The sequence below is a fragment of the Condylura cristata genome, unplaced genomic scaffold (genome assembly GCF_000260355.1).
Source record: "Condylura cristata isolate star-nosed mole 26May11 unplaced genomic scaffold, ConCri1.0 scaffold00032, whole genome shotgun sequence".
Taxonomy (NCBI): domain Eukaryota; kingdom Metazoa; phylum Chordata; class Mammalia; order Eulipotyphla; family Talpidae; genus Condylura; species Condylura cristata.
In genome coordinates this window covers 17,171,678-17,197,545 of record NW_004567133.1, presented here as the reverse complement: position 1 = coordinate 17,197,545, position 25,868 = coordinate 17,171,678, and the positions used below count along the sequence as shown (strand labels likewise).

General features: G+C 50.6%; 1 protein-coding gene across 12 annotated transcripts in view; it reads left to right on the top strand.

The window, feature by feature from the left end:
• Nucleotides 1–25,868, top strand: part of RBFOX1 (RNA binding protein, fox-1 homolog (C. elegans) 1) — a 1,380,973-nt gene that overhangs the window by 1,251,002 nt on the left and 104,103 nt on the right. For 9 of the 12 annotated variants that reach the window (XM_012731784.1, XM_004692141.2, XM_012731788.1 and 6 more), the window contains 2 exons: nt 14,530–14,673; nt 20,716–20,769. In XM_012731784.1, coding sequence (XP_012587238.1) covers nt 14,530–14,673; nt 20,716–20,769 — 198 coding nt within the window. The remainder of the gene's footprint in view (nt 1–14,529; nt 14,674–20,715; nt 20,770–25,868) is intronic. The other 3 variants (XM_012731793.1, XM_012731792.1, XM_012731783.1) reach the window with 1 other exon arrangement.

The window sequence follows — 25,868 nt, the reverse complement described above, 5'->3', positions numbered from 1 at the left end:
TTGTTTTTGCATGGCCTATTTACCACTCTAAGCCTTTCTCCAGCCACCCCTCTGTTCTCCTAGGAAGCATGAAGATATTCTGGGAGGAATGGGGTGTTCTTTCTTTCTTCTGTCCATGCCTTCCTTTTGCTTGAATTTTCCCATATCTATAATTTTTCAGTTGTAGCTCAGCATCTATGGTGATGACTATAAGTGAACGTCAGACATCCAGTGAGAGCTGGACACTGATGTATGCTGCTGAGGAGGAGGCACATGGTTGACGTGGCCACTCAGCGGAAGTCTCGGGGGCCTGTGTGTCAGGCTGGGGGGTGCATTTACCTCTCTGGGTGAGTGGCCCTCACATGGAGCTGTTTGACCAGCCTCCACGGCAGGAATTCTTACTGCAGAATGGAGCTGGCTGACTCTGCCCACATGTTTGGGCAATCCCAGCCCAATCTCAAATCCATGAGCCAAGGAATCCGGTCTGGAGACCAGGAGGCCCAGTCTGGTGGGTGGAGACACCCGCATCTGCACGAGTCTGGGATCTTGATTTGGAGCAAGACCCCAGCTCTGCTCCACAGTCCACAGTGTGTGCCCGGGTCCACGCTGGGCCTTGAGGACAAAGAATCAGAGACTGACATCCTGTTCTTTCAGAGCTCACGGTTTAGTTGTAGTAGAGGGTCCACAAATGGATCGTTCCATGAAGATGCCTTGGGACCTCACAGTCTCCATGGTAAACTGGATCTCAGTGAATAGATTCAGCTTACCACAGTGCAGCCAGGCAAGGCCAGGCAAATCAGAGGCACTGGAGAAAGGAGCTCACAGGAATTGGGACTTCCCCGAAACAGCCAATCACCCACTGTTCTTCCAGACACACCGCGAATGCTTTCCATGCATTATTTTATTTGCAGAGCAATTCATTTGCATTTATTTGCAAGGCCTACTCTATCTGTGAGAAAGGCCCTTTCACTGATTAGCACCCTGAGTGCAGAGTGGGTGACTAACACACTCAGGGATGCACAGCACATAATAGAGAAAAGGACTTGACTAAGAACACAGATTCTTGAGCTCAGGTTTTATCGTTAGCTATCCTGCCATGGGGCTGGAGTAATACAGAGTTGGCCCGTCTGGAGCTCAGTCTCCTCATCAGAAAGGTGGGAACGTCCCTAACACAGCAGCTCGAAGGTGAGCAGCCGACCTCAGACCCCCACGAGTCCAGGTGTTGCCTTCAGGCACCTCTGTCCTCGACTCTCTTGGAGCACCCAGCACGGCAAACTTAACTGGCCCCACATTTTATGACTAAGTGTTCTGACTTCCTAATGCAATTAAGCAAATGCAGGATGCTTGACCTGTAACGCTGGCTGTGTTATCACCGTGTTCTAGCCAAGCAAGCTTATTCCTTCAGACAATTAAGAAAATGCAACTTGAAAATTCTTGGTTATTAGCGAGAGAGGAGTAGCATAAATCCACAATGTTGGGACAATTAGCATTTGCAATAATAAAAATCAAGTAAAACAACCTAAGGAAATGAATATTAAGTTTATTTTGTAGCATTTACTTAACACCTCCTATTTATAACACGCCTGATCATTGTTCTGGCCATTTCTTTGGGTATAACTGATAAAGGACACTGGCTGTTCCTGTGGATAGTGAAGGAAGTTTTAAGTAAGAGCCCATTAAATTACCATGCGAGTAATCCTCTAGTGTCTTTTTCTGAACTCAGATTTAACTAGAGAAAGAAAACATCCAGAAATCCTGCTAAAATGTAAGTCATTTCATCTCCCTCCTTTGTTAAAAGCCCTCCAGCAGCTTCTTCATTTCTCTCCAAGTAAAAGCCCAAATCCCATAAATGCAATGTCTTAGCCTGGTGGATTCCTGCAACAGCACAAGAACAGAAGGGAGAAAACAGGGGGAATGTGAATAAAATCTGTAGCTGAGTTTAAACCAATATGCCCATGTTAACTTCTAAGCGTGGGGGGGGGGGGGAATACACCCGATTAGGCAAGGGGTTGGCTTTAGGGGAAGATGGGTGAAGGACGTGTGAGAGCAGTCTGTGGGACGCTGGATAAATCTAAATTTATTACTAAATTAAAAATGACTTAAGGACAGCAGAGTTTCTGCCACAGCCTAGCAGGCCTCCCTTGGCCTGTCTCTACCCCTCGTTCTATCTCTGATGTCCCCTCCTAGTCTTTACTCCCTGACCACTGGGTACCCACCCCAGGACCTTTGCACTGGCTGTGCCTGAGGCCACATGCTTTTGTCAGAGTGATCCCGGTGGCGGTCACGTTTTGGTGTGAGCACCTGCCTCACTCGACTAGATCCACCCAGGCGGACATAATCAACACTAAAAAGGCTGGAACTCTGGAATCTGCACTGCTAGAAGGTTCTCCAGGTCATCCTGGTGCACACACAAATTCCTGACCCAGTACCACAAGCCTTTTATTGTATACATTTGAAGTAAATACATGAAGATAACATGAGTTATGATAAACAATGGAGTTAGGACTCGTATTTTTAGTGGACGCTCCTGGCAGTTACGCTGCATGGACCATGCTGTAACTCCTCTTAAAAGAGGTGATTTTGGGGGGTAGGGCCCTCCCCCGGTGGTGCAGCAGGATGAAGTGCAGCACTACGGAACTGGCCGCAGCCCCTTCAGCATGAGCTTGCTGGCCAGGGAGGTGACCCACACAGTGCGGCAGACCTCTCCTGTCTCCCCGCTGCTCCCCTCAGCAGTGTACTTCGTCGATCTGCCTGTTCTGCTCCCCCCTCTGTCTCTGGTGAATCCTCTCACCACCCCTGCACCTCTGGCCTGTACCCCAGTTCTGTATGCATACATAAATAAATCTTTAAAAAAAAAGGTGTTTTTTTTTTTTAAGAAAAAAATGAGCATATTCCAAAGTTTTATTTTCCTTAGCCTTTCAATGAAGTGTGGCTGTTCTGCATTAAAGAGTCAGTCAGTCAGTAATCCTCTTTCCAGGGAAGTCAGCATTTGTGGAGGGGCTGGGGTCCTTCCTGAAAGGTTTGGGCAAAGATAACAAAATGTTGGGAAAGCTGTAGACAGGGCTGAGTGGAAGAGTCGGCTTGTAATCTCAAATTCAACATAAAGGATCGAAAGTACCTCGGCTGCCAGTGAGCCTCCCATCAGAATGTCCCATGAGCCTTGGAGCTCAGCTTTGTGACCGCGTTAGCATGTGTCTTCTGGCACTTGCCCTCCGTATGTTTGACCTCGCTAAAAATGCCGGGTGCTTCTGGAGCCCACGAGGAAGCCCTGCTTGACTTCAGTAGACAAACCACCAGAAGTCTCCCCGTCTCCATTCTCACCCTACCCTCCTTAAAAACAAATAGCTCTTTTCCAGGCTGAGCTTTTAATTCGGGGAGAAAGCCTACCCCCACCCCCAAATCAAGGGCAGTCCCACAGCTGTGCAAACCCTGGTCTTGAGAGAGCCGCTCCAGGGCTTGGGATTTGCCCTCTAGGCTAAGGATTTGTCCTTGAAGGTGGATGGTGGTTAAGAATGACTTTCTGTGACTGATGTTCATTGAAGGTGGTCCATGAATGTGATTTGAAGGAAGGAATGTATCACAAAGCCCCATTTTAAAGGCCTGATAGGTGAGTGCATAAGGAAGAAGTAGTATGTGCAAGGTCAGATAATCCCTTTGCTTGCTCAGGCCCAGACAGGTGAGCTTCCGGGATCGCCTCGTCAGGGAGCACAATAGTGGCTGCTGGGACTCTGAGCGTATTAGTCAGCGGTGGTTATTTGAAATGACTCACCTTGGGGTTCCGATTATGAACGATTGGGGATGACTCCCCAGATGACTCAGGGAGATGATCAGACCACACCCCTACACACCTCACTATATCTGCAGCTATCAGCAAACCTAACAAATACTCTTTATCAAGTCAAACTCTTCAAACAGTAACCACATAGAACCTCAGAGAACCATAGCGTTGATTCCTCCAGAGAACAGATATGACCAACTCTGGCCCCATTTGCTTAAAAATTTATTTATTGGTGCATACAGAACTGGGGTACAGGCCAGAGGTGCTGGGGCAGTGAGAGGATTCATCAGAGACAGAGTGGGGGGCAGAACAGGCAGACTGATGAAGTACACTGCTGAGGGACGCAGTGGGCGGGTCAGGAGAGGTCTGCTGCACCCTGTGGGTCACTCCGGGGCTGGGGATCAAACTTGTGCTGAAGCGGCTGCAGCCAGCTTCATAGTGCTGTGCTTTAAATGTCTGACCCCATTTTTTGTAAATAAAGTTTTGTTGAAGCTGGCCACACGCATTGCTTGGTTAGAACATTGTTTCCATAGAAGCGGCAAAGTCAAATATTTACTACCTGGCCCTTTGAGAGAAAACATGCAGTCCATCTGGGTGAGGAGCAGACAGGAAAGAAAATACAGACATTTAAATTTTCAGAGTATAGTTTTTGTATTTCCTGTCTGTGACTTATATTTATACCTGTTACATCCATGGGTGAGCAGAATTAGCCTGCTGTTGGGTGGAGTCTGGGCTCAGGTGTTCCCTGCGTCTCACTCACTCACGAAACCGTGGTCTCCACGTGACAGGGCTCACGTGCATGTGAGCCAGCTGCCCACAAAGAGGGGTTTCCACACGTGTGTCGAGCGTGGGACATGTCCTCGCTTAACCCGTAGGTTCTCGGAAAGTGCGACTTTAAGCAAAAAGATGTGTAGTGAAAGCAGGTCTTGCTCACCATCAGCGGGGGCTGTGTTTTTCCCTCACTGATGGTATAAGGAAATGACATTGACCTAAAGGACATTCACTGAGGACCCAGAAGACTAGAGGGACCCAGCCATCCCAGGACAAAACCCTTGGGTTGCTTATCTCTTTATTGGAAGCATTTCTGCAAAGAAAGAAGACATTAGTCGGGAAAGCCCAGGGATTTTTTTTTTTTTTTTAGCTGAGATTAGTTCCATCTTAAATACATCACCAATTTTCTGCAACCAAATTGTGCTTTCAGCAGTTTCCGTAGGCCTGCAAAATTAGCATAATGTATAGATTTGCCATTTGGTTAAATTAAACTTTGCATAATATGTTGGGGGGACATCTTGGAGCTGAGTAGATTTGAGGATGCACTGAAAGCTATCAACCTATTTTCATTTCAAATTGATGTTTAAGTTGGCCTTGATTTCTGAGTGTTTAAGGAAATTAAAGAAAAGCAGAAAGCGAAGAGGTGGTGAGCAGAAAGCTGTAGGTGAAACCCCTGGAGAGAGAAAGGGGGTACCGGCCAGAGGGTTGTGTGGTACATCGGGCTGCCTAAGACGTCTTCAGAGCCTGAGATAGAGGCAGCGGCGAGTTTGGGGGAACTTGACATGGAGGCTTATGCTGCTTTGCACCTGAGGATGAAGGAAAGAGGGGACTGCTTACTCAGTGGCACTCAGCAGGCAGGTGAGGAGGTGTCACTGACAATGCCCTGGACACCTGCCCCAGGGCTTCCCAATCAGCAAGGGGAAGAGTAAAGATCTGAAGTTGTCCAGACACCAGCATGGAATAAGGGCACCGCCTTTAAAAGGAGAGCTGGGAGCAGTGGGGAGCCAGGAGAGGTCTGCTGTGCCCTGTGGGTCAGCTCCCTGGGTGGGGATTGAACTCAGGCTGCAGCAGCTGTGGGCAGCTTCACAGTGCCGTGCTTTAACCTGTTGTGCCACCAGGGAGAATCCAAAAAAATATATATTTTAATGGTCAATGAACAAGCGATAGAGTCAGGAAAGAGGCAGAGAGCGCACTTTTCCTGCAGCGTGTTTAAGGACACAGAAGCAGGTAGCGAGCGAGGAAGAGAGCTCTTCCAGAAACAACTCAGCTTGATCTTGGACTTCTCGGCCTGCAGAGCTCTAAGAAGTAAGTGTCCATTGCCTGGGCCTCCCAGATGATGGGATTTTGCTACAGCAGCCCTTTGTGGACTAACACAGACATGTGGCAGCCCATCGCCTTAACTGATGTGTTGAACACTGACTGTGTGACCCCTTGGGTGCTCAACCTATATTTTCAAAGTCTAAAATACAGCAGACGCTTTTGGAGTCAGTCATCCTCTGTCCCCCAGCCCTTCTCCTTTCCAAGGAATTTCATCATTTCAGCAGAGCATTGAATTTATTGGAGCCGAGGGAGATGTGATGCATTTCCCAAATCTGTGTCACCTCACTGTGGAATCAGCCCCGCTGAGCTAGAAGGAGGCATTAACTACATCCAAAGCTGTGTGATTAACTTATTTGTTTGCCTACAGAGCTAAAATGAAAACGCAGGAAGCTGAGTGGATCTTCGCGAGCCCCGTTTTGAAGTAGGCCTGTGTGCAAACCCGAGACTTGGGTTTTAATTCACATTCCCAGGGCTTACCATTATTATTATGTTTAATGGAAAGTAACTTTGTGCAATCTTTGCTCCATTTTAAATGGAGAATATGCAATATTGTCTAACGCAGAGTCTGAAGTTGATTTAGTATGCATGATTTTCTCTCCACCCCGCGCCCTGCTTCTTTGTACACATTCAATATAGTTACATTTTTGCTTAGAACATATATATTTTCCCCCTGAACTTTTCTCGATTGCTTTTTTATCAGGTTTACAAATCAAATCAAATAGGTATATTGCAGAGCTCTGTGATATTATTTTCTGAGCTTATAGTACAATGTATTGAATTATGCCAGTCCCTGCTCTCTTCCCGCCTTTCTCTCCAGATTGAGAGAGAGAGAACATGGACCCTGTAAATTCACTTGGCGCCCAGCATTACTGGCTAAATCAAGACCGCTATTCAGGCTGCAAGAAGAGACAGAGCGAGTGTTCGTTACACAAATCAATTTGGTCCAAAGTACATCGCAGTGGGTACTCAACCATCGCTCACATAATATTGTCAACTTAATCAAATAATGCCTCGAAGACACTCACCAGCTTTTCTCTCTGAGAAATAACTTGATTGGTGGAGGAGGGAGCAGCAGCTGGCTATTCAAAAGTACACTTTTTATTTATCACCGTTAAGGGCTTTGTGCGTACGGGGCGGGCGTCTGTAGCAGAGGGGAGATGCTGCATATTCAACGGAGGAGCGGGAGAACTGAGGCTGCACCAGCGGCCGGTGTTGGGTGTTGGGTGCAGCACCATGGTGGCAGGTTGAGGATGCTCGGGGGTGAAGATGCTGGGAGCCAAGGGGCCTCCTGGAATGACTCCATATTTTCTAAGGCCCTACTATGCACCATCGTAAAGAGCATTGGAACGCATTTGATGCAGTGTCTGTAGGATATTCATATTCTGGTAGATCAGACATGCAAATAAATGCGTGATAAAAGATTGTAATAAAAAATATAGTGGCTGGCCCTCCCTGGTGGTGCAGTAGGTTACAGCGCAGCACTGAGAAACTAGAGCCACTTCCTCATGAGTTCGATTTCCGCCTGCCCCGGAGGTGACCACATGGCGCGGCAGACCTCTCCTGACCAGCCTGCTGCTCCCTCAGCAGTGTACTTCATAGACCTGCCTGTTCTGCTCCCCACTCTGTCTCTGGTGAAGCCTCTCACCGCCCCTGAGCCTCTGGCATGTACCCCAGTTCTGTATGAACACATAAATCTTTAATATATGCTCAACTATGAGGATGTAGGTACCAGAGCAGGCATCTGAAGCCACCTGCTTGGGTGGGCTTGTTCGTTTGTTTGGTTGCGTGGTTGGTTGAGTAGGTGGGTGGATGGGAGCATGGGTGACTGGTTGGATGGGCAGTTGAGTGTTTGGGTGCTGGACACACGGGTGGGTGGCTGTGAAAGGACCACACTGTGACGATGAGACATGGGCAGCTAGAATTTGAGTGAATCTATTGTGCTGACAAGAGCTTCATGGTTCCCCACTAGTACTTGCTGTCCTCAGATTCCCCAGAACATCTTCACCTTGACCTCAGGGTTCTGTGGAGTCTGGGAATTGCAGGTAGTCTAACTCCAGCCCCCGGCTCTTCCACCTCCGAGCTGTGTGAATTTGGTCAGGTCCATTGAACTCATCTTCCAAATAGTTAGGACACTTGAGAGGAGGAGGTAAAGAAAACGCCTAGCAAGATGCCAAGCCACAGTGGCACCTCAGAAAGCTTGTACTTCAGCCCCTATCCCAGACTCTGCAGCCAGTTCCACACTTGTCGGGAGCAGGTAGCAGTCAGCGTCCCTTGTGTGCGTTCAGGCACTTCTACAGCAAAGGTTCTCAGCCAAGGGCCTTGGACATCCAGGTGTTCCTCGGGGAGGTCTTCTGAGATGGCACACTGGATTCATTAAGGTGTATGTGCGTGGATGTCCCCCGCAGGAGCAGGCTCATCACCCTCATAAAAACTTGAATGTCTCCATGCACCATGGAAAAGGGCGAGGAGCCTTTGGGGGTGGAGGGATTCTGCTTAACAGTCGTAATATTGAAAATAGCAGCAGAATTAGAGCAGCCATGGGCAAGCCATGCTCACCCCATACCCGTGATGCATCACGTTCTTACAGTATCAGGCGAAGAATTCACTGTTGTCACAAACTTATTTTACAAAATTATTCATTTGAAACTGAGATACAGTGAATACCAAGTGCCCCATATCACTGCTCTAGGGAAGCTATTTTCTTTCTCCATTTCTCTTTCTTCTCTTGAAACCCATTGTGCACTCCCTCCGCACAAAGCACCATCTTTATATAGTACCTGGGGACATTCTGTGCCCATGCCACTAATGAGGGGGTGCCTTAGCCACGACCAACACCATGGACTGGTGTCCCCTGGACACAGTATGTCATCTTTCAGTTCTGACACAGAGCCATCAGAAGTCTCAACAGTCCAATGAAATGTCTTCAGATGGCATTTCCCTGCAAAGCCCTGGAGAGGATCCCTCCCCTTGCTTTTCTGCATTCTAGAAGGAGCCCTTGTTCTTCACCTTAAGGTCTGATCCTCCAATGCCAACGTCTACAGTGAAGCGCTGAGTCTTCTCGGTCACGTCGCTGTCTCCCTCTTCCCTTCTAGGGAGCCTGAGACTCCCCTGGGTCCCCTGGGTAATCTGTATCCTCTCCCTAGTGCAGGATCAGCTGATTAGCAGCCATCGTTCCACCTGTATTCAGTCCCCCAGTGTGTAAAGTATCGATTCACAGATTCCGGGCATTGGACATAAGTGTTGTGACGGGGGTGTGGGTGGGGTGGTCATTCACGTCACAGGTTCCTCTCAAGCCCTTGGGATGTGGCTGGTGTGAATAAGGAATCAAATTTTTAATTTGACTCAAACAGTGCTACTTGATTCCGTTATTTAGTTGTGGATGTGTTTTGAAACTCTCAAATACTCACCTGTCAATTTTTCAAATTCTAAATGCCAATCAGGTATTTCCAGCAAAGATCTGGTGCCCCTATTGAGAAATGCAGCCTGAGTGCAAATTATACACAAGATTTCAAAGATGTTGTTGAAAAAAAAAGGTAAAAGATCCTTTACAGTGACTACATACTGAAATAATATGTTTGATAGTTAGGTTAAAATCAATACATTCTTAAAATGAATTCCTCATATCTATACTTTTGGGGGATGAAACTTCTAGAAGTTTAAAAAAGCCGTGTGTGGCTTCTATTTCTTTTCGTGGGACGGGACTGCTGTCCAGCGCTCCTACACCGCCCTTGAACTAGCACTGTGTTGTGAGGACTTGCATTTTAATTGCATCATGCAGGGGCGGAAAAAGACTTTCCCTTCTAAGCTTCTAGGCTCTTGGCAGAGTCCTCCTTCCCAGCTGTCACGAAAGATAGATTAGCAGGAGAAAATGGACAGAGGTTTGCTAACATGCATATCTGTATGTGGGGGAGAAATGCGACAACTGAACAGCTTCCCAGCGAGGCCAAGTCCCCGCCTGAAGCCCCGCGTCCAGCCAGAGGCAGCCGTCTCCACTGCCGAGTCTCTAGACCCTGCAGATAAGTCAGTGGTAGGCGCTCGTCACCCTTGCTTGCCAAGGGAGACAGTGCGGCTCCGGTGGGTGAAGGAGCTAGACGGGCCTGGCTCACGAACATGCACATCCCGGCTTCACGTCCCTGCCTGGATTCCCGCTGGAGTCCCTCCACCCTGAGGAGGCTTAGTGAGCACCGCAAGGTGGAGCTCGGGGGAGCCGACGCTCCGGAGGGGGCACCCAGGCCCTGCCCCCAGGGAAAGGTGCGTTCTCTCCTCTCTGAGTCTTGTTGGATTGGTGGATATCAGACCTCATTCCAGCAGGATTAACTGTCAGTTGTTCAGAGCCATTCACCGAGTTAGGGGTGATGGTAGCGGAGGGAGCCCCAGGGTTCGTTGCAAGGTCTTTGTGGGAGCACTAAGTGATCTTCAGGAGATCAGCTACTGGTGGTGTTTTCTTTACATTTTTTTTTAAAGATCAATTTATTTATGCACACAGAACTGGCGCACAGGCCAGAGGTGCAGGGGCAGCGAGAGGCTTCCCCAGAGCCAGAGCGGCAGCAGAACAGGCAGACTGGCAAGCACACTGCTGAGGGGAGCAGCGGGCGGTCAGGAGAGGTCTGCCGCGCCATGTGGGTCACCTCCGGGGTGGGGATCGAACTCGTGCTGAAGTGGCTTTAGCTTCCTACTGCTGTGCTTCAACCCGCTGCACCACCAAGGAGGGCCCTTTTTACATTTCTAACCCACAGCAGCGATGTCTGGGGACTTGGTTTATTAGGAAAAATTTGGTGGCTCACACCCCGCCTCCTCATAGCACCTGCAGACAAGGCCCAGGAAATCTGGCTTTGCCATCCTCAGAGCTTCTGTGGGGGCCTTGGCCAGGGCTGCCTGAACAGCCAGCTCTCTTGGGGAATGGGCTTCCCAACCCCTGGGGACCTGCCTGCTTTCCTGTGTGACCCAGTGTGTCATCGGCCTGAGAAATACAGGACAGAGCCGGCGGCCATGAACGGCGGCCACAGGAGAATAGGACCTGGGTGACTGCAGCCTCTCCATTTGCCATCAGATCCTGTCTGGTCTCCCAAACACACTGCTGAGGGGCCTCGCCCGTCCGGCTGGGGCTCACCCTGGCGCTCAGATGACTTGCAAAGGGATGAACCAAGAGTCTCCCAGCCGGCAATTCCCACAGAGCCTGGACATGCAGGCGCCGCCGATGAGGTGGCCACTGCCCGGAGCCAGTGCGCTGCGAGCTGTCCGTGCCGTCGCTTGTCACCCCGTTTACGTTTATCTTAGAACTTCCACTCGGGCTCTGCCATAGCTGCAAAGATCTCAGGACTAGTTGGTCCATGTGTGCAGGGTGCGGGGCTGGGCTCTGGCAGCCTGCTGAGAGAGTGGGTGGCCTTGGGGGCTGGTGGCTGCCCCTCAGCCCAGCTGCCTCCAGGGCAGGTGTGGAGAGGGGACTGCTCCCCTGCGCTGGCAGAGGGGAGACTCAAGTCTCCCTTCTTGGGGCTCGTTCTGGGCTCCCCGGCAGGGGCCTTCTTGCTGCTTCTGTCCTGGGCTTGAGACCCACCATTTGGAGGACCCCCTGTCCTCTCAGTGGCTGGACGTCCACCCCCTCCTTGCTCACAGCTCCTCATGCTCATGCCGGGTGGTGGCTGCATTGTTGAGGGGACCACAGGGAGCCACAGGGCAGCCTCCAAAAATTAGGTCCTCGTCCTGACCTTCGTACCCCGCACAGGTGACCTCATTTGGAAAAAGGGTCTGCAGATCTCCCAAGGGTCACCCTGATTTCTTGAGGCTGGAGTCAGTGAGGAGCATCCACGGAAGAAACAGGCGGTGGGGGCCTGAGTGTCGACCCACGGAGGGGGGAGGTGGAGGCAGAGGCGGGAGCGACGCAGCCTCAGGCTCAGGGGCCAGCAGGGGCTGGAGAGGCAGGTGGACCCTCCCGGCACCTCCCGGGGGAGCTCGGGCCTGGGCAGGGCCTGCTGCCTGTGGACACAGGGCAGGAAACACGCCGGTGGCCTTCAGTCATCACGTTAGTGGCAGATGCTCAGGACGCCGAGACAGGACGTGGATCATGGGTGTTTTCTGAATATATTTTTCTTGCAAGTTTTCAGAGAAGGGGCGTGCGGCGGAGGCCGGCCTTGGTGTCCATGAGCGCTTGCTCCCCTCGAGGGGATCGTCGGCCCATTTCCTTTTTTGTTTTTCCACTTCTTGTTTGACTTCCGGCCCCTCAACTTCATCTTCTGTCCTTTCCTCCCCGTCCTCCCACGACGTCCAGTCCATCTTCGTTTGTCCACTCTGCGTCATCTCTAAATAATGTGTTAGGCACACAGGTGACCCGACCTAATGATTGGTGGGCATTGGTACATACACGCATGCTACAAAATGATTAATTGAGCGTTGTGTGTTTTTATCAAAGGAAACAATGCAGATTTCTCCAAAGTCCTGTTTGACTAAAGATGATTAATTTTAATTTTCACACGAGCGGCATAATGCTATTAATCATTTAATATGTTTAATCATAATCTCTGTAATTCCTAATTAAGTTTATTAAATGGAAACATCCAGCAGTTATGCACAAATCCAACTCTAAGTCTCCTTCTTGGGATGAGAAGGAGTTGGCTTTAATTTGCATTGGAGAAGCAACTTCTAACACAAGGGGGAACATGGGCTGGAAACTCGGGGTGCAGAATGCTGCTTCTGCCACTTAGCACCGCGTGAGCAGGCTGGGCCCCCAACCCCTCTGAAGGTTCAAGGCCATCTCACCCACGGACATGGAGCAGACCTCTTGTTAAGAGCACAGAAACACCGTTCCTGCTCCAGAAGGTCCCAGGGTTACGTTCTTGTCCTTTGACCATTACTTGAACCCCACATCTGTGACGCATCATCCACGCCCCCCCTCCTACGTCCTTTCCTCCAGGATCCTCTGCCCACACCCCGCGAGATCTGCACGGGCCTGTGTCCTCTGTCCGCAGGACTCAGCCTCTCTGGTACCCCTGCGCTGACCCTCCGAGTGTCCTCTGAGCCGTCAGGATGGAACATCCACTCCTGCTTTGCACACTTGACCTTCCTGAGTGACCCTGTCTGCAGCCTGACCCCGCGCTCCTCCTAGGGCCACTAAGGTCCACACACACTCAGAATCCAGAACGTTCTATCACCCCTCTGCCTTGCTTTCCCCTCCTCTGCACTGGCCCTGCCCTGCTCTTAGTTTAGACAGCTCCCTCAGGACTGGCCAGCCTGCAGCACGTCCAGCTGCCGGTCCTGCAGCCCAGCCAGCCGACCCCTGGCTGCTGCTCAGCCAGCCTCCGACCCAGGCTGGTCCCAGCACCAAACAGTTGGTGCTGTTGCTTTCCAAGTGCCGCTAGGCTGGGGGCGTGTGTGGTGTGGAGGCCTGATATGTGGTGGCCTCACATTTGAAAGCCTGAGAGGTCAGCCTGATGCCAAGCCAGCTCGGGAGAGCAGCACGGCCGGGGGGTGCTAGGAAGAAGAATGCCAGCAGAATCCGACAATGACTACTGGCTGCAAGAAAGTCGCTAATTATATATATTTCACTTTGTGAGATTGTCTGTTTCTCTGTCTTTATTATTTTACACCCGGCTGCCTGGCTTGATAGCTTTGTCCCAGTTATATGTTTCTGAATTGCTTACAAATGGGTGAAAACAGTTCCTGGCTGGTACAGGGGACAGCGCGGACCTCTTGGTGGTGGGGAGCGGCCGCCGGCTGGAGGGGGCCCCACCTGCAGGCAGTGCATGCTAATTGCAGAGAAAGTGTTTGGAAATGAGAATCCCGAAATGTTGGACCGTCGACCTGGGAGTGTGGCCATTGGCGAGTGGTGATAGTGATACCAAAGGGTGCTGTGACTTTGCTTCTAGTTCCTTCCCCTATGTGGGTTTCAGCAGGTTCTCCAGAATTTTATGGGGGGTAGAGGCTGGTTGTATGCCAACACAATCCAGTAGAAGTTGACCTGGACAGAGACAGAGATGTTTCTCTCTCTGCATTGTCCTATACAGAAGCCACTGGCCGCATGAGGCTGTGAGCCCGTTTGGCTAGTGTGAACAAAGAACTGGATTTTACACTGCATTTCACTTGAATTTCAACAGCCACGTGTGTTCAGCTCAACAGTACAGGTCTGTGCAATCCAAAAACAGTTAAAACCTTGGAAAAATGTCAATCAGATGGTGACTTGCACTGCAGAATACCAGATAACTGTCCCCAGTATATTAATATATGTGCTAACAACTTACATACAAAGCCACGGCAGTCAAGTAGGGCTGCGTTAAGGTTTCAGACGGCCTTGACTAAGGGGCCCACGGTTCCATCCATTTCATCAGTGGCATCCCTGGCCAGCGAGACGCCTTCTGGCTGCCTGTTAGAACTTCCCCTGCCCCCTCCACTCCAGCTCGCTCCTCCCTTTGCTCTGTGATCTCTGTGGTACCGTCCACTTCTGTCAGCTCTGCGTTTTGGGGGGGCTTCTTGCTGTCAAACCCCCCTCGAGGATTACGCTGCACAGGACGAGGCCTTGTGCCTGCTTGGCTCACTGCTAAACCCCAGCGCCGTGATGGCTACCTGAGTGAGTGACCCGGCAGGCCTTCCTGGTCCTCCTTCCTTCGTTCCTGCCTCTTGGGGAAGCAAATGCATATTGGACAGAGCCTCAGCGTCCACTCAGTGTCTTTGCTTTGCTCTTGCTCTTTTAGCAGACAGATGACGCAGCACCGACGGATGGCCAGCCCCAGACACAGCCTTCTGAAAACACGGAAAATAAGTCCCAGCCCAAGCGGCTGCACGTCTCCAATATCCCATTCAGGTTCCGGGATCCGGACCTCCGACAAATGTTTGGCGTAAGTACAGCCTCTGCCCTCGGCAGTGCCCACTCTGGGGCCCCCAGAGTCCTTCCTTCTCTCCTCGTGTAAGCTGTTAGAACTAGGAACACCAAGATGAGCTGTTTGCATAAAGGCACACGGCATTTTAAATCCTAGCCCGTGGGCTTGTTCTGGCTTGGAGTCCCTTTATGATTTTGGTGTAAATTTTCATGCATGTTTCCACTTTGCCAAGTGGTCTTCTGGCTAGAAACTTGAATGTGAAATGGAAGAGAAACTGCCAGTGGAATAGAGCCCAGGGGTGACCCCAGCTGCCATGGCCCTGCAGAGGTGGATGGTATGGACTCTGTCCGGTCTCCATTGTGGGTTGACTCTGTCCGGTCTCCATTGTGGTCCGCCAGACCCTGGCACTGACCAGTGCCGCCTCTTCCAGGTCTTGTGCTTTCCCAGGCACTCTGCAGGTAGGGATCAGAGGCACTTGTAGCGAATAACTAGTTCTGGAGGCAGCTTCATTAAGCAAAACAGAACAAGAACCCTACAGATCTCTCAGTCTGCCTTGCATCCTGCCCTAGACGCCAACCCGAACCCGTGGTGATATCGATGCCGCAGTGACAGCGACTCAGCACCGTTCAGTGCAGACAGGGCCCAGCCCAGAGAGGGAAATGGCGGGGAGCTGGCTTCATGGACCATCAGGCTCCTGCTCTCTTTCTGGATGATACTGGCGCCGTACCCGTGGGGAGGGATGAGCTTGCCATGCTTTGGGCTCTGCTCCACCACAGGACAGAGCTGGATGAGGCTTGATATCATTCCTTTTGGCAAATGCATTCAGCCCATTTGCCAGTGACCTCCCAGCACTGAAGGGAAGTAGCTACAGAACAAGAAATGATGAAAAGCACTACATCCTTAACATTTGACGTAGAGTCAAGGTTGGCTGCCAGGAGGTTCTTCTTCCAAGAGTTTGTCGACAGATGCAAATATTACAAAAGGAACCAGCAGAGATCCAACTTTAATGTCTAGTTCTGGGCCAAGTCAAGCTCCCCTTGATGAGCCGGGGACAAGGTGGGGAGCCGTGGGGGGTAGCATTGGGTCATTGTTCCTTGATTGTGCAATGAGCCACCTTTTATTTCTTTCACATGCATGATGTTTATCAAGTATGCAGCTGACATGAAGGCAGAACAAAGCATCCTAATATTTAAGATACTCACACTTGAATGCTGACATTTCCGAAGAAAAGGTCAACATCTGCACTTTTATCTCTCTCATTTGGTAATAACCTTGAGCTGAGCCCTCTCTCACTCTTGCAGAGCAGAGATACCCTCGGGCACTTTTAGGTCAGAGATGCCTTTGAAAAGTGCAGAGCATTCAAAGTTAGAGTCGAGGTTAAGTGTGTGGAAAGCACTGAGACCAGGTTTGAGTGATGGGGAACCGGAGGGACTGGATTCCTTTGGCCATAGCCGGTTACACAGACGTCTTGCTCCTCGGTCTGTCTGGACTTATCAAGTGTCACTGGGAGCTCGGCTTTGAATCTGGTTCTCTTAATGACCACAGTGTCGCTCATTACAGTGGACCCCGACTCCCTCCTGGGAGGACGCTCTGCCCTGCCGGTTGTCTTGGTTACCTGGAAGGAAGGGAGGGCTCCCCACTAAGTCAGGCAGGCTGGCCATGTGCTCACAGCTCACTCTCCAAGAGCACCCTGCCTGCATCGCTCCTGGACCTCGTGATTCTTATAGAGGGGACTCAGAGAACAATCGTGCCAAAGATCACACTCCCAGTGGTCAGGACTTAATCAAAATCTGCTGGTTTCAGAGCCACTTCCTGTAAAAGTCAAAATTTCCAAGCAGCTGACAAGATGTCGATTTGACAAGATGATGGATGCACTTAGTACCTCTCAATTAGGGAAATGCAGCAGGCACTCAGGACCAACAGCAGCTGCGCCCACTCTCACAAGGATGCAAGATTTGTTCCTGGGTGTTGCCCTTAAAGGGCCTGGCACAGGTGAATTCCTGCACCCTGCAATAACTCAGAGGCCGCCTCGGTTTCCCACCACCACTGAGGAGACAGGGTCGGATCACAGAGAAGCTGCCCTTCCTGGTCACACACCGCAGCAGCCACAAACCCGTTCTGAGGAGCTTTTAGTGGCGCGAATCCCGCTGAAGGCGTCAGGTCCATACGTGATGGGCCCCTACACGCCAGTGGAGGGAGGGAGTCGGGGTGGCTGCCCTTCGGGGTCATCGTTGCTGTGCGAAGTGGCACTGCAATGCCACTGGGTACTTCTTGCATCGCTTGCACCCGAGAGACCTTCTCTCTTCCTGTGTAATATGTCACTGTCCTTCAAGGAGGGCCAATGCAGAGAAGACCCTCCAAGACCCGTGTGGCTTTGTCTCCCACCCCCGACAAAACAAGGCAGAATGCCTCCTTTCTCAAGTGCTACTGCCCAGCAGTGTTCACACCGAGCCTGTGACCTGCAAACCCCCAGCCGTGAGGCCCACACACCCCCGGCAGCCCAGCGGGCCCCACCCCGCCCCACTCTCTGCTTTTACCTGTAGCTCCAGCAGCCTGTTCTCTCTCCACCAGGCACTTCAGTCTTCCCCTCCTCCCACTTTCAAGTATTACTTCCAGACTTCGGTACAAACTCACCTAGGTCATCTTAGATTTCCTTTTCTTTCTTTGTCTTTCTTTTAAAACGAACCTCCCTTGGTCTAAAGTTATGAGGTCACCTTGCCCAAGCAGAAGCTGGCGTCTTTAAAACCCCAGTGGGGTGTGAGAAGGTGGGTCTGTCCTACGACGAAGGGTTTTGTTTCTGCAGGGTTCAGGAGAGGGAGGTGGCTCTGGGCCACCTTCTTCTCGTCGGAGCTGGGGGTGTCGAGCCGGGCACATCTGCTCCCTGTACTCTCCACATCTCGATGGGCCCGTGAAAGGGATGCTGGCTGCATACTTGGTTAGGAGGCCTCCTGAGCCTGATATTTAAAGCTGGGCTCTCTGGACTTGGGGGAACACATCCAGGCCACCAAGCAATAGACTACATTGTAGAATCGTTTCTGGAAATATCTGTTCCAGGAGCACACTTTCAGATTTGGCTCACTCTTGTTGATGGCACAGCCTCACTTCGGTCATCAATGCGCAGGCCCCCTGGCCATGAGCTGGACCCTCTACCAAAGTCTACTTATTGTCACCAAAAAAGCAAATCAGGTGACTTTCAGAACATGGGAAAGCAGGCTTCATGAGTGACCTTTTGGCAATAAATTCGAGTAAGATGCCATCAATGTCAAGGCTGAAGTCCTGCGGACTGTGATCTTATGAAGGCACCTGGTGGAGGCCTCCTGTTTCTGCACCCAGAAAACTGAGACCATGCCTGGCCACGGCCCCAGCCCAGTCCTGAGCCAACCTGACTTCCGTGCCTCCTGCTGTAGCCACTGAACATCTTTTCACAGTTTTTCAGAGAAACATTATCTGATCTGAAGGTGTTGAAGAACACCTGGCACTTGCTTGCTCAGGTGCACGCCCCTCAGCTCCCAGACCCTGTTCCTGACACAGTGACAGGGACACCTCGCGGCTTCTGAGGTATTGGAAGCCCTGAACGTCGGTGTTGAGCAAACAAACGCGAGAAGTCTGCGAATGAGTCGTGTCTATTTAAATTGAAAATGTGCCAGCTGTGTTTACATCATTAGTACCCAACTTCCCAATTAAACTGTTGATACTATAAATATAGTACACAACTGTCTTCAAAATGGGCTACGTCAGCATTCTTCTTACGGCTGTTTGCACAGGCTGGAGAACGTCAACCCCCCGGCAGCCCCCAAAGGCCAACATTTGCGACCACATCAGGGCAGATGGTGACATCGTTTCTTTTTAGGGAAGGACTCAGGCTAAGATGGTTTATTTGGGGGTTCTCTCCCAGCAGATCTCATTTTAAGGCGCGTGTGTTTGCGTTGACACTTTTGACAAGGTTCCGCCAGGAACACTGTCTTTGTGGTTTTGGAAGAAGTTCTTTGAGAGTTTCTCTCATCATGAATAGGTGCTTCCAGACCCTCATCCCTGAATAAATAGGGTGGCCTCTGCATCGGCTGAATATTCTAAGGAAGCCACGCAGCAGGGACTGCTTCTGAGAGGCTCATGAAGCCGAGGGCTTCCCACCTGCCCCCCACCCACCCCTCAGCCTGCAGTGAAAGCCAATTCATCTTGAATGGCAAATCCTTCATTTCCCAAATCTGTATGGCTTCTTCTACTACTGCTAGTGATTTTCTGGGCACCTGAGATGATCTGTAGAAAAATATTCTCATGACCCAGAGAATGCTGGAGGGCCCCCATTGCAGGGTAAGCAGGCGAAGGCCTCGCTGCGTCGGCGGCTGGTGGAACCCTCTCGACCTGCTGTCTCATCTGCTGGCAGAGCTGTCTCTTCCTGACTCCTTCAACCCTTCACCTTCTCTGTAAAGGAGACACTTCTGCTCACCAGGAAAAAGCGAAGCCTGCCACCCCCTGGCAGAGGACATTCCTGAGAGGGCACATTTCTATAGCACGGGGGGGATGGCAGCTGCAGATCTGTCTCCTAGCAGGATCTTCCTCACCCTGAGAGTTTCCAGCTCTGAGATGTGACTGAAGAAGGCAGGCTTCCTCCCATCTAGACTCACTTGTAAGTTCCAGAAGATGGCCTGTGGTTCCAGATACTTCTTTTTCTTAGATGTTAGGAGAACCCTCCGGGATGGCCTGTTGGAGGCCCTGAGGTCAGGCGAGTGTCCCCGACTCCGTGTTCCATCCATTCCTTTTCGGTTGAGCCCCCCTCCCAGTCTCTGTCTTCTGCTGCATAGAGTGCTTGATGCTTCTCACCCAGGGGAGAGAGACAGAGTACAGCATCTCCTAGGGTAATAAAGGATGCAATAAAAATGCAGGCTGCAAAGGCTTAAAAAAAAGGAAAAAGGGGATGGAAATATGACTTTGTTTGTTCTTTTTATTTTTTTTTTTAATCACCCAAACGAGCATTGGCTCTTATTCCACATCAGGGTAAGATTTCCAGCCTATTTTTCCTAGACCACGTCACTTGCTTCTGCCACCCCCTCCCACTTGCAATTCAGTAGAACAGACCACATTCAATCCGTGCCCTCTGCTTCCTGTGATCTAAGAAAGTGGACCGATTCCAACACCAGAGAAAAGGATTTGGGATTATCAAATGCTCCTGCTTTGGAGGACATCTGATAACACCCCCCCTTTTTTTGCAAGTGTGAATCAAGCATTACTTGAGGTTCACTTCTCATCCGAGCTAGTTTAGCAAATTTGAAAAAAAGATAAGACACAGTAGCTGAATTTGAATTGTAGGTAACAAATATTTAATGAATAAAATCTGTTTCAAGTACTACACGAGGCAGAGGAACCCCTGGACTTTCTCCCTCCGGGGCACCTGTACGTCACCTGGCGGCCAGTTGCACTCTCAGACCTCCCTTCTAGAGTCTATGGAGCTGCCTTCACTTTCCTTCCTCATCTGTTTATGCTAATTGCTGGAAGTCTCTGTGTTTGCTTAACAGTGTGGAGACCCTTCCAGAGCAGCACATCTCAGCCTGAGGACAAGCTCAGCTGTGCTGCTGCCTTTTGAGTGATGGGCTCTCGGTGGGGAACCTCGCTTTTCTACCTTTGCGTTTTATTCTCCTCTGTGGCCTGGCTCCCGGCTTTGGTGGCATGGGAGCCAAAGTCCTCACCCTCGTACTCTAGCTGAACCTTCGGCCATCAACATCCCACTTCACCCATGGCCGCTGTGGTAGCCAGTGAGGGTGAGTGTCCACACCAGTCACTTACGACCTTTGCAGCTCAGTGCCTGGGAAAGCAGCCACACCCAGGAAGCAAAGGAGCCCAGAACCAACCTCTCCATGCCATACCCTGCACAGGCCTGACAATGATACCTCACCCATAACCTGGAGATGATCTCGGCCTTTGTAGTGGTAGAATCCCCTAGAATGTCCATCCTTGATTTTAGAAGCGAAAAAAAACTTCTGACTCGGGGGAGATGCCCAAATTGCACGATGTGATTTGCTCCGTTTCTCTGCCTGCTCAAACCATCTTTCTGTTTCTTTGCAGCAATTTGGTAAAATCTTAGATGTTGAAATTATTTTTAATGAGCGAGGCTCAAAGGTAAGCACTTCTTTCATTCTAGAGCCGTTAGCTTGCTATAAAGCTCTTGTGTTGTGCATAACGGGGAAACAACTGCACTGAGGGGTCACCCCCAGGGACGAGACACCTGCGTATGGACCTCAGTGTCCCACGCGCTGGGGAGTCCATGGGGTCCTCTTAGAATGGAGAAGGGGGTCATTTGAAACAGCCGTTTCCTATCTATAGTAGATCAAGTTTCCCGAGGAAAATTACCCATGCTTAAAAAATAATGTTGTTGCTACATTTTTGTTTTTCAGTGATAATTATGTTCTTTATGTTAAAAAGTGAGTTGATAGTCTCACAAGCAGGTAAATATGTGATCATTCTGTGTTAATAAAGTGCAGTTCTTTTCCTGGGTTGTAGGGTTGTAGGGGAGATGTGGCATATACACCAACCTTTTGAGGATCATTTCCTTCATAAGAGTGTTAACCAATGCACTTTTTTTTTTTGCAATTTGCCATGGCTTTGAGGTTATTGTGCCTCTCCCGCCCCCCACCCAGCTCCCAGAAAACCCCCCACTTGGAAGTAGTAGTTTGCTAGAGCTAACGGCATTAGTAAAAACCAGGACTGGTAGGGACAGATCCAGCATTTTCAAAATGGAAATAGGTTGGCAGAGAAAAAAGTTAAAAATCAAAAAAACTTTTCCCAAACATCCTCCAGTGTGGCCCAGGCCCCAGTCTCAGCTCTTCCGGGATCCCTGATGTACAACTTGTGGGGTCCAGTCCTGTGTTTTAAGGAAACTTCCTGGCCTGTCCTCACATCCGGGAACATGGTACCTGCTGTTTCAGACAAAGGCCGAGGCTGCCTCTGAATGTGAGATGCCCCGTGGTGGGCCCCTCCCATGAGTGGGCTAAGTGTGCCCCCTCCTGCCTGCACACACAGAAAACCCGGCCCCCGGAATCCTCCTTGAGGGCAATGCGTGGCCTTGCTGCAGACATCGCGTGGACACAGTGATGACTGAAGGGTGGGGCTGGGCCTCCATGCAGACAGGGGAGGTGTCTGGAAACCCAGCCGCATTCCCCAATCTGGGGTTCAGGTCTCCCCGCCCCCCTGCAGGCCTCTTCACACTGTCCACACCTGGAGGGAAGTTGCTGGCTGGTGTTGCCGTCCTGTCTCCCCAGGTGATCCCCGAGAAGCCAGGATCCAGCGAGCTTCCAGGCTGGCTTTCTGCAAGGGGGCAGGGGTCGCTCTGGGGACAGCAACTCAGGCCCGTGGAGGCTTCCTTACCTGGGGAGCCTCCTCCTGCCCAAGTAGGCGTCATGCAGGCAGGTGAGATGATGCAGACTGAGCTCAGGGAAGAACGCCCTGGTGCTCTGGCTTCTTCGGCCCATCTAAGCTTGTGCTCTGCCAGAGGAGGTTCAGAAACAACCCTTTCTGTTCAGGTTCTGCCATTTGCACACCTTGCCATCGGCCCGTGACTTGAGATGCTTGACAGCCACTGTGGGCAGGAACTGACCTCCAGCCCGGAGGACAGTAAGCGAACTCTCGGCTTCTTGGATGAACATCATTGCAGAGACCACCCTCCCACCCCAAACACAGTGTGTGAAGAGCAAAAGTGCCAGGTGTACCCCACCTAAGCCCCCCCACGCCACCCCAGCGCCACCCCTGGCCTCCTGGGTTCTGGGCCACACCCAGAAGCTGGCCCAGAACGCTGGCCAGCTTTCCCTGAGCTGGAATCTGTAGCACAGTCACCTGTGAAGTTTTTTTTTTTTTTTAATTTACTTTTAATTTGCATTTTGTTTGGGAACTTTTGCCATGGGAACACACCCCCCTTTCCTTTCGGAAGCCGCATGGGGACACTAGAAGAAGATCACTTGCTATTCAGGAGGTATAATGGTGGAGCTATTTTTAAGCCTCCTTCCGTCATCCCCATGATTAGCCGCCTCTGGGGCCTCGGAACGGGACCGCTTAGGTTTGCTGCATCCAGAGAGTGACTTTGTGAAGCTGCATTTTTTAAAAAAAATTTTTTTTGATTAGGAAACATCAAAAATAGCTTCTCTCACTGGGTGCGCTCCCGGGAAGAGCCAGCTGTGCAGTGTCCAGCGGCAGCTGAGGACAGCGCTCACCCAGGGCAGCTTCCAGACATGGGGGAGGCTTTCCCGAAGAGGCCTTATTTACAGAAACACTCCCACCTTAAAGGCTGACAAACCTGAGTGATGGCGATGGTCTCATGCGCCCTTTGTGGCTGCAGGAGCAGCCCTTCTGAACTAGGAGCTCTCCGGGGTGCCGAGGCCCCGGCCAGGTTGGGAGGGTCATGCAGTGCTGGGCAGTGAGTTGGCGGTGTGCTCTGGGGGTGCTGGGGCACCCTTCGCCCATCTAGACAGCATCGATCTCATCCCGGCCATGGGCAGCATAAATAACCACAGAGAAGCAACAGAGCAAGACCACAGGGAAACCACATTTTCCAAAAAGATCTTCCAGACTTTGAAAATGGGAATTAGCCAGCATTTAGAGGTGAGAGGTCTTGTGCTTCGTTTTCCTTTGAGAAGATTGAAAAGCATTTTGTTTAGCTCTGGAGAGTTTTATTCGTGGGACGCAGCCAAACAGAGCTACTGTTCAATACACTAGGAAATCTACAGCCTGATCTTGGATGCAGTAGAGGTCTATAAGCACTGGTCTCGTGCCAAGCACTGGCCGGGTGAGTGTCCACGAGGGAGACGGAAGAGTGTCCTGTCCTCATAGATTTTCCTGAGTAGCAGGAGAGGTAGACCAGCAAGATAACAGCGGCAGAAGAGCGGTGGTGTGTAAAGCCAGGGAGAGGCTGTCCAAGGGGCAGATCGATATTGTTCGAAGGCAGGAAGGCATCTGGGAAGAAGGGGCATTTATGCAGAGAGTGAAAGATGAGTAAGAATTGGCCGGGGTGGGCAGGGAGGGAGATGTTCCTCCTGGCAGAAGGAGCAGTTCCTGGGGGGTGAGGGGAGCAGGGGGGGCGACTCCTTGCCCCATCCCCCCACCCCCCACCGCAGACAGCAGGTCTCTGCACGGGAACTGGAGCAGCTGGATGATCATCGAAAGTGAAAGTTCAGGGTACTCATCTATCCCAGATGCTCCAGAGTCTTCAGATGTAAAATGTTTTATTCACATTAGTACAAAACAGAGAAAGAGAACTTAAAAAAATAAACACAAGACCAGAAAAGCAAAAGGAAAAACCCTAGGATACAGAAAAGTCAAGAGTTTATGGTTCACAAAAGACTTTCAAAGACCAGAGATGCTGCTCTGGCATCCCCTCCGTGGCCGTCTGGGCTGAGGACAGCATGCCCTGCCCACCTCTCTGCCCCCCTTCGTGAGAGCCGGGGGTCCCCCCCAAGGCGCTTCTCCTGGCCAGGTGCAGAGTCTGTTCCTATCATGCAGGGTGCCCAGCTCCTGTGCTCTCTGGACCAGTCCGGAGGGCGCCTGCTCTACCCCTCCCTCTCTTCAAGGCTGCGATCAGAACAGATTATTTTCAGATCAGCAATTTCCTCGAGACAGAATTTCTTCCATCCAGGAGGTGGCTGGAAATTAGCTTCTGCTCACACTTGCCGGGACCCCGCTTGTTAGAACAGATACCTACAAACACTGCAGCTGGGGAGAGGGCTGTCCAGTGAACGGGCAGGAAAGGCCCTGTGGATTTGGGGATCCTATGGGGATACCCTCTTTGGAACTCATCTTTCATCCCAGCAGCTCAGGAAACAAACAAACAAACAAATGAAACAAAGGGAAAATGTCAAAAATAAAGAGATCGTGAACTGTAAGGAAAACAATCAGTACATTATCTTTGCTTCAAATCAAACTGAGGACTGAGCCCAGAGGGAGAATTTCCCTTTTAGTTTGGGGCATTTCCTTGGGATTCAGCCTCCACCGTGGCCCCTCCCCGCCCACGGGCCATCAACTAGAGCAAACTCCCCAAACTGTCTTCTGCATACCAAAGAGCTGTCATTTCCAAACTATGCCATTAACAAGTATTGTTTCAGTACCTGACATGGTCAGATCACCTAAGCAGGGTCATTTTGTTATGGAGGGTATATATATATATATATTGATCAAATAATTCAGACCAGTCCTGATCACAGATCCTCATCAAGAAAAGTGTTGCAAATAAAGATGAATTCAGCCCAGTTTCCCTAAGCAGAGAGTCCTCCTTTCCCGAATCTTGTCAAGTAGTCCTCCCCTCTAGCTTGAAGGTCTCAGCTGGTGTCCACATGGCTGGACCCCTGTTAGTGTTGAAACGTCCACTCTTAGGCAGCTCACCGGTGACATCTAAATTTCCGCCAGGCAGCCCTCAGCTGAGCAAGGGTGGGAAAGAGAGCAGAAGATAACATGCATGGAGAGTAAACTCCTGTGCTTGTCATTGATCGCTGCCCATTGCTCTCCATGTTTCCCATCCTGGTCAGTTTCCCCAAGGTGGGCTGGCGAGCCCAACACACTGCTTCAGCCCCCCTGTGAATCCTCAGAAAAGCTGGGCAAATTGACACTGGAATGGTTTCAACAGGTTGGTGTATATTTCTGAACAAGATGTACAATATTCTCAGGATGGGGGGTTAAAAATTACGTGTTCTATTTTCTGAGCTCTTCTAAGGAACAGTGTCAGGGGAGAGAAAAGGGGGTTTTGACCAGGGGATGTTCACTGGGGTTGTGTTTTCAGATTAAAATATTAAAGCCAAATATGTCAGGGCGCATGACGGTCTATTTGCTGAGATCAGTGAGCCAGAAGTGGTCAGCCTTACCGTAAATAACACGTTTCGTCAACAAAGCTGCTGTAGTTCCCACCTGTTGATGTGACAGATGACTACCGGGCTTAGAAGTTTATTCCGTGTCTGCCTATTTCCATGAATACGGTAGCCTGGGAAACTGACACAGTCAGAAGCATGTTTGTGATGGGGGGCCGGGGGAGGGGAAGAGTGAAAGCCATGGCCCAGCTCTCTGCATTGTCAGGCAATGGGGGTTTATTTCTAATTCATTTCATGTGAGTCTTTTGTTTCTTAGATCAAAGAGTTTAAGATGTATGATGAAAAAGGTCTTTCCTTTTTTTTAGGCTTCTAATTTTTATTTTCGAGAAGTTAAGGCTGTAGAATTGACACATTCCAATAACCCGACAGTTGCAT